At 37.7% G+C, this 9413-nt stretch overlaps 1 protein-coding gene across 1 annotated transcript; it reads left to right on the forward strand.

Annotated features, from left to right (window-relative positions):
• The first annotated feature begins 4721 nt into the window (after positions 1–4721).
• Positions 4722–7809, forward strand: LOC132159989 (beta-1,3-galactosyltransferase 1-like). Its single transcript, XM_059569683.1, has 3 exons — positions 4722–4849; positions 5164–5253; positions 6391–7809. Exons 2-3 carry the CDS (start codon positions 5228–5230, stop codon positions 7466–7468), a joined length of 1104 nt encoding a protein of 367 aa, XP_059425666.1. The 5' UTR covers positions 4722–4849; positions 5164–5227; the 3' UTR covers positions 7469–7809.
• The last annotated feature ends 1604 nt before the right edge of the window (positions 7810–9413 follow it).

Consider the following 9413-nt stretch of genomic DNA (forward strand, 5'->3'; position numbering starts at 1 on the left):
TCTTTACTTACAGGCTTTTGAACACTTGAGCCAGTAATATCCCGTCCTGTTCTGTGGCTCTGCAAAACAGTGGGTGCTAGTTTTCTGTCGGCTGATTGGAAGAGGACAAGGTCCGTGGGGGACGAGGCTGATGACGGGGCTGGTGGTACTGAACCTGAGCGACAATACGTTCATTATCACAGTTACTAGCAAAATGGCCCGGTTGTTGGCATCGCCTACATATTACTGGGCCATTACGTGAAGAATTACACCTAAAAGGCTGTTGAAAAGACATAAAACGTTCAGAAAGTTCATTAAGCTGTCGCTGTTGTTTAACCTTCATCTCTTTTAACTCCGCAATCTCTGTCAATTGAGGAGAAGAAAGCACTTGTGTATCAGGGACCCTAGAGGTCTGCAAAGCACAAATAGACACTGAATAACTCCTAGTTCTATCAGTTACTGGCCTACCTTCCTGTTCCCAACGGATGGCTACAGCCCTTACATCAAGCAAAGTGCAACCTGGTTTATCCCGAACCACCTGCTTTAAGGTCCTACGAAGATTTGGATCATTACCATGTTCAACAAATTGATCCCTAAGTAGAACAGCAGAATTAGGTAACCCATTGGAAGCACACTGGACCACCCGTTCCACTAAACTGAACAGGGCATGCACTGCTTTCTGCAGAAAAAGTCCTCCTGCAAGGCAACATAAGATTGAGAACAACCATACAATTCTTGCAGAATGGACAAAATCTTTTCTGGATCTTCCCTTTCACTTCTAGATCTATACCTTATCTCATTCTTAGCTTCTCCATCTAAGTGATCATAAATGAAATAAGCTTGATCTACGGGGGCTAGATGCCGAGCCTGCATACTTGCACGTACCTCCTCAATCCAATCAACAACATCAATTCCCAGACTCCCACGAAATAATGGACATTTTCTTTCTCTTGGCACATACAACAGACGCTCAGGAACTGTGGGAGTAACAGGTCTATCAGGTACAACAGAATTAACCATAGAGGCCCCCACTGGGGGTGTCACTACCTCAGTCCGTTCCTGTATTAGTCTCTCATTGTCCGCCCTCAGTTGTATCACCAGATCTCGCAAATCCTGTAGTTCGTCATCCATATTGGTGGAAAACAAACGACAAATCACTTTCCCAACCACCACTGGTGGAAGAGTTAGGGTGCGTTGTCCAAAAGGGCCCTGGCCAACTGCAGTCTTTCACTCCCCTACAGAGAGAATAACACAAAAAAACACTCCTAAAAACTAAGAGAAAGATGTCTCTGTGTCACAAACCCTGCCGACTACGCCAATTTGTAGCGCGAGAGGGCACTAGAAATTCTATGGGAAATTAAAATGCCCAATTAACATACCCTGACTACACCACCCTGAATCCCTCTCAGGGAGAGTTAAGTTAAATTATAGACACAGGTTCATTGTGTACCTTATCAACAGCAGCCACAACACACCCGCGATCCTACCAGCACCCCTCAGTGATCCACTAAAACAAAAGACAAAAAATAAAACAAGTTAGTTGGTTCTCAGAGTAAAACTGATGCTCAGGAAACTGACCATACTAGCTTAAACAGCCCTGGTGCGGACTAATAAAAGTAACAATACCCATCCTTACTAGACATGTCACAATATTAAATAACATTAATAAACAAATCCTTACCAACCAAACTAAACAAAAAAAGAAAAGGTTTACATATCTCAAAAGGGAAAAAAAAGGGGGAGGAAAGACAGCAGTGGCAAATAACTGAAAATCCTAAGGAAAACAAAATAGACAAAATGTTACATCAAATAAATATAAAATAAATATAAGATCAAATAAACATCAACTACACAAATATTGCCACTCCCCCAGCTGAATCACTCCAAACACACATAAAACCCTACCGATGCTCTAAAAGGTTGAACAGTATCACTTTCAATGGTCACTAACGTACGTCCACCAGCCCCACGACCATCAGGGAGATCTAATCAGCCTAAAACACATCCATAAAAATGGTTAAAAGCAGGTTACAACCTTCAAACTAAAGTCATTCTGACCTACCTCTCACTCAATATACAGCGCCTATACATGAGCATAAGGGAAACAGCCTACAAACAAGGCAAACAGAAATCCCCTAAAAGATGTTACTATGTGCACGTCACTTCAGGGGCAATAAATACAGAATGAGTGAAAGTAGCAACAATGATTACCTTTGAAGTCTCAACCGGCAAACAAAGCCCGTAGCCCATGCAAACAACTGCTCTTCAGGTCTTATAAAGCACACGGAAATCTAATCGTGTGCACAACTCCACCCCCGAAGAAACGCTCTTAAAGGGGCCATACCACTTTTCCCTTGCTACATAAACACAATTTACACAAATGAAAATAACGTGAAAATCTGACTAAATATCCTATGACAACTTGAAGTGTTATCATTGAGACTGAAAAAAGAACACAATGCTGCAGACAACAGGTAAATGCCATTATCTTTGTGTTTCGCATTGATTTGACCAATCAGTGTACACTTACATCACTGATAGTTCCTATAAAACTTTTTTAGACCATACTCTGAAGTAGGAGCTAATTTAGTTCCCCCAAACACAGTTCCTAGAACTAAATACAAACACGCCAAAAAGCAGGAACTTCCGCCAATAGTTCTAGGAAACCTTCCTCTGGTGTGAATGCACCTTATTTCAGGTATATTTTTATTGATCCACAAACACTAATGGCTAATATAATATTACCCATCCATTGCACAAAAACTAAGACTTAATACATTCATTACAAAACGAGGGCCTTATTTTGTGTAGATTTGTGAAGTATGGATCCACAAACTATAATGGCTAATATAACCCATCCACTGCGCTTTGGCAAAGGATTTGGTTCAAAACTACAAATACGTTAAAAAACTACAAACACAGAAACATCATAACATCATATTACAGAGTGTAAATTATAATTTTAATTGAAATTATTAAATGGATGCCACCATATTGGGACAATAAAGCCCTCCCTTCACGTACCCTAACCCTACTCAATACTTTATTTTCAAATTTTTTATTATTTCCTAAATTTTTATTGAAAATAAACTCCTTTCCGATGCGATATGAAGATATGAAAAGGGAGAAAAAAAGTTCTGCATAAGGTGGGTTTGAACTCAGGTCGATCGCGTCAAAAAGCACACGCCTTACCACCTAAGCCACCAAAACTGATTAGTTTAATAAGTGTCTGTTTTCAGTTTTCAGACTGTCCCAATCACACATTGGTGGGTGGAGTTATTCAAATACGGAGTGTCTATTTACACTTAATGCAAATAGCCTGCCTTGTTGGCTGAGTCTACACTATTTACACTCCGTTTTTTTAATCAGCTTATTTGAATGAATTTGGGCAGCTATTTCAGAATAACAAGACCAGGCTCCTATCTAAATGAATGGGCATAGAGTCAGAACTGCACCTTCACTGGTCACTGGGACATAAAAACTGCATGTATAGAAACAGCAGTAAAATATGATAAAAATCGTTGCAAATTTTTGATGACTTTGCCCCAAAATAAGGTTTAAAATGCACTTTTCCCCACAGGTTATACTTTTACTACGCATGCGCAAGGGTTCCTCAACTGTGCGCATACTTCAGTGGAACCAGACAATAGGCTTAAATGTTTCCTGGCTTGACTGTTAAAAGCAGATGACTGGCTTTCCAGCGGGAGGGGCGAGACATGTGCATACAACCGCCATCTTTGCCGTTACGGGTTTTCCTTATATAGTTGTATTGAGGATTGAGGAAGTGGCATGTCTCTTATAAATTGTCTCTGGCATAACTTACATGTAATATGTGTAACAAGGATGCATTAAAATTAAGTGTTACTTAAAAATATATATTTTAAAACAAGGAGCAAGCATAATTTGTCAAGAATAAGAACAGTTTGAAATTGTGGTTCTTTTTTTTTTTGACTGAAAGAATGGTTCATTCCTTTTTATGAATGCAAATAGTCATATGTTGGTCATATCATATCTTAAAGCAACGTAGACTTTGAGCACCATGTTTGGTAGTGCATAATAAGAACTCTTTACATGCTCTTCATGCGTCATTAATGTGCGGCCTATTTGTGAACATAAAACCCATTAGTAGGACTATATTTGTTTTTCCAGAAATTAAACAGTCACGTCTGGTTATTCCTATTTGTTTTATTTTGCTTGCATTTCACATATCCATTATATGAAGAACTTTCATAGTTTGTTTGTAGTTGGTCAGTAAAATCAGTACAATAATATGACTAGCAGTTATTAGGCCTGTTTGTCCTGTTTTTTAAAGTTTGCATTATCTGCTGCAGTATGGTATTAAATTACAGATATGTTGAGTATGTTTACATATTAAACAAATAACTGACTCCTAAAACAAGCAACTTATAATGCAAATATAATGCATGTTTTCAGTCCACTTAAATATGTAAAAAATGTTGATTTTAACTTGGGTTAGGACTACATAAATCCTTTTGTTACATTAACTGAAACTGCATGGGTGGATTCTGCACTGCTATGACAACACTATACAAAAAGTATATTGTGTATTGCGAACAAAACATTCAATTTATCAACTGTTCGGGGTATTGGCTCATCAAGCTGAAAACAACCAGAAATACTGGTTTCACAACGTTGCTTCCGCTTTTGCACATCAGCTTGTGCTAACCCTACGTGAACAAAAGCTAAAGTATCCAGTGAAACTCCAGACATTAGTCTAAACAAACCAAAAAGAAATATGGCAGGCTTCCTGGAGATGAGCAAGCATCATTGTTCAAGTACATTTGGCAAGGAAACATTATTCCATTGAATATATGGACCTTCAAGGATTACGTGTTTCACCTCATTGCCTGTAAGACTCAAATTCAATAACTTCTGACAATAAAAGGGCTCTTGCTAAATGTGTAGCTATTATGTTACTCACAGCAACAAAACAAATCCCACATAATGAGGACAATACCTTAGAGAGGATGTTCCCATAGGTTCCTGATGTGTGTAGTTTTAGGCTGTCTATATCTATCTATCTATCTATCTATCTATCTATGATACTTACAAAATGAGTATCAATAAAGAAAGATATGTTTTGGTTTTGGGTTTGTTCACCTGTAAATCACAGGTGCAAAAACAATTGCTTGCTAACTCCACCCCTACCTAAAGTATTACTAGGTACTAGACCAGTATTTCAGCAGGGGATATGTAAAGCAGTAAGATCATAGCTGAACTCCCCAGAATGGCTACTAAAAGCATTTGGCAAAGGTAAGCGATTATGCTTCATGTTATTTGTGTTATTTACGTACAGTCTTTTTGCGATTTAAGAAACTCGATGTGCTTTGAAATTAATCGGACTGAAGTCAGATTAGAACAATTAGCTATGCTAAAACTGAGCATATCTGCATTAATTAGAAGGTGACCAGATGTAAACATATATTTTTATGTATACTTCACTTTGTTTTTGTTCAGTGTCTTTAAGTTTGTAATGGAAAAGGGAAACTGAAAGACAAATGTAAGATGATACAGAGGAAGAAGAAATGTTTTTTTGAAGCAGGGAATAAAGTAGCATGTTAGGACTTGAGATTTCATAACAAAACTGCCAGTACTGGCAGTCAAACTATAACTACTTTTACTTTTACATTTACATGATGTACTACATTTACATGATTTACATTTACATGATTTACATTTACATGATTACATTTACATGATTTATATATATATATATATATATATATATATATATATATATATATATATATATATATATATATATATAAATATATATATATTCAGAAACTTACATAGAATAGTGTATGCTGTAAGGTACACGTTTTATCAGTGTAAGAATTGCTTTTTAATTGTATCTTAAATATATGTCAAGTTAGCTGGTTTACCAGGAAATTAAACACCACCAGTGCAAATAACCTGCAGGCATAGGCATATGTAATGTAATTCAGAAATGTAATTTTGATCCACCTACAGCCAAACCCTTTCTCCCACTATTCATGAATATGATGACTAGCCTAGCATTAACTAGCCTAGCATGTTTATCAGATGCCTGCTTCAGAAACGTTGGCAGAACAGAAGATCATATGGGAATCTGTAGAATAAAACTACTTTTAAAATAGAACTTTCTGTCCTCCAGCCCGCGATTAAGAAATCTATACTTCGATGATTCACCTCACTGAATCAATCAAATCACATACATCTGATTTACTGAACTGAGCTACAAGCCATCTTTAACTGAAAAAAATGAAGCACATGTAGGCCTACCTTAATTTCATGAAACCTAAAAAGATTAGGGTAAAGATTTGTGTTGGTAATAAATTACAGGCCTATTTGAAAAGCACATTTCAACTGTGGTCTCACTATTTCCGTTTCTCTTTTTTTCCTCTGCAGCTTGGCTCAGGATAGTGGCTCGTTTATGCATCACATTAAAAAGACATTTATTCTGCTGCTCACATTAGCATTTTTACTGTCTGCTGTTGCTTATGTCTCAGATTTCTCTTTCGAGACAATTGCATACTCTCAAACCTGGTTGACTAAAATCAGGAATTGGACTCATGCTGAGGTAATTAACAGCAATTTGGCTGATCGTTCTCAAAATGATTTATTAGCACCTTTGCCAAATCAACAAATCCAACCAAGAGGCACAACTATCTATCATCATGTGGCTCATCCAAGCAACTATAATTTCATCCTGGATGAACCTGATAAATGTAAGCAGGATCCGTTCTTGGTCTTGATGGTCCCTGTGGCCCCCCATCAGCTGGAGGCTCGTAACGCCATCCGCAGCACATGGGGGACTGAGAGCTCAGTGCAGGGAAAAGCAGTGCTGACTCTGTTCTTGGTGGGTTTGACTGGAGGAGCTGAAACTCAACAGCAGCTGGAGGAAGAGAGTCGACAACACAGAGATTTACTGCAGAGCAACTTTGTGGACTCGTACTTTAATCTGACCATAAAGACCATGGTGATCATGGACTGGCTGGCCACTCGTTGCCCTCAAGCAACTTATGCTATGAAGGCTGATTCTGATATGTACATAAACCTGGAGAACCTGATGAGCCTCTTATTGTCACCCAACACACCCAGACAGAACTACATCACAGGGTATTTGATGTGGAACCGCCCTGTCGTCAGAGACAAAAACTCTAAATGGTACGTCTCAGAGGAATTGTACCCTGAACCGACATACCCCACGTACCTGCTGGGAATGGCATATGTTTTCTCCAATGACCTGCCAGAAAAATTAGTTGAGGCTTCCAAGGAAATAAAGCCCTTTAACATAGAAGATGCATATGTGGGCGCATGTCTGAAACAATTGGGCATTGCACCCTCATCTCCCCCAGACCCTTCACAGTTTAGAGCCTATTTGGGACAATATAATCGAGAAGATTTTTTTAGAGTTATTACGACAATCCTGGGATCCCCACAGCAACTAATAGACATCTGGAAGGACGTAAAGAGGCCCACATAAAACATTACAATAACCTTTTATAGGCTCTATTACAACTTGAAAGTTGAAATTTATAGTTTTATGAAATTTACTCAAAAGTACATACACAAACATAAATAACAATTTTAACTGAAAGGTTGAAATGGGTTTTCAAAGCAAATGTGTTTTTCCATAAATCTCTGTTGGGGCAGGTTGTCATCTGGTGTCATAATTACCTTGTATACTGAAACTGTAAATTAATTTACCATTTCTGTTGGCCAGAACAAAGGTTTGATTTATGTGCATTATGTTTTTCATTTTTATATTTTTATGAGTTATGTGTTTCACAACTGATTTACTCTTTTAAGTATTGCTGATTTTTTTTCCTCAACTCAAATTTGCTTCGGTAATCTAAAAAGAGTATTAAGTGAAACTGCAGATTTGTAAATATATGTATATAAATCTATTTTTGTTTGTGAATTGTTCTATTTTACAGTCATTACTATAACTTAAGGATTAATTTTACATGTAAGGTTCATATTCTTAAACAATGATCTCAGCCTTGCATTTCTTTTTGTTTTGGATAGAACTGTGCTAGATTTTTATAAGGACATTTTGTGATGCACTATTCTGAATTGTAGCCTCTCACACTGGATATTGTGCAAATCAGGATAGAGCCAGTTTTGACTATGCTAAAATTAATATGAATTAGATTACCTTTACCAGGTACACCGCCGGTAATATGAACACATAGTTCTACATCCTTCCAACTTCCTGTTTGAGTGGGCGGCAGGCCAACTCATCACCCTTGTTCTCTTCACAAAAAGCTAAAGGATTTATCCATTGGGTTTGGCATTACTCCAGGAAATAATATGAGGCGCCGTGTAGGATTTAAATTAAAAAACTTCGCTTATCAATGCATACATAAAACACGTGCATATACACCTATAAATTACTCACATATACATGCATACTACTGGATGTCCAAAAATACATAGCCTATATTAAATACACGTGAACACTAATATGAAATCGATACCAATACATATAATGTTAGCAATGTATGCATACACACTTGTGAATAACTTACGTATACATATAAACTTGACACGTGCATACACCTACAGACACTCGCATATACATGTGACCTTGGTGAGTCTATCAAACACCCTCTATACTACTTAAATCAAATTATACAATATTCAGTTCAAAAGGACTACCTGGTTTCACGCAAGCCACCCTAATTAAAGGACGCAGATGGAAGCTGGTATGTCAAAAAATATATACATTTATTTATTTCACAATAGTTCAATTATATAAACAATTTTTAAAAGACAACTGTTATACTTTATGAAACTTCCCTCAATCAAAACACCAAATGGTTAAGGGCGTGCACGGAGTTTCCCTCCTGAGACGTGTCAGAATTTAAAGCACACCACACGTCACTTGTAATAAATAATTTAAGAATACACCGGTAAAACAATCCAATTAATATATCACACGTGATTCACATCAATATTCCTTCTTCACTTCACACACACACCACTGCAGGCGTTTGTCTCTTTGGAAAACTACACCTCACCCTATTATTTCAATTAGAGAACCTCACATTGTATATGCAAGTTATCAGAGAGAGTCAAAACAGAACAAAAACAAACATACAATGTAAAACACGAGACCCGCACTCTCCCTCTCCTCTCATCCCCTAGGGCGTTCAGCAAACGGTAGTATAAAAGATGGTAGGCAGTTTGTATAGCTAAAACTAAATAGGAAAAACAGTGACTGGACACACGTCCTGAATAGCAAACAAATGTTTGCACAATGAGTCTTCACCACAATCTCACGGTGTTACAGCAACAGTTTGCCCAGAACAACCGTTTTATCCACTGGCCAATCTCCAGCCTCAAGCAATGACAACAGCACTGGTTTGAACCATCGATCCTGGTGCTTTCATTCCCCACGCTGTACCGACACACTATGCTGGAAT

Source organism: Carassius carassius, chromosome 16 (genome assembly GCF_963082965.1).
Source record: "Carassius carassius chromosome 16, fCarCar2.1, whole genome shotgun sequence".
NCBI classification, from domain to species: Eukaryota; Metazoa; Chordata; class Actinopteri; order Cypriniformes; family Cyprinidae; genus Carassius; species Carassius carassius.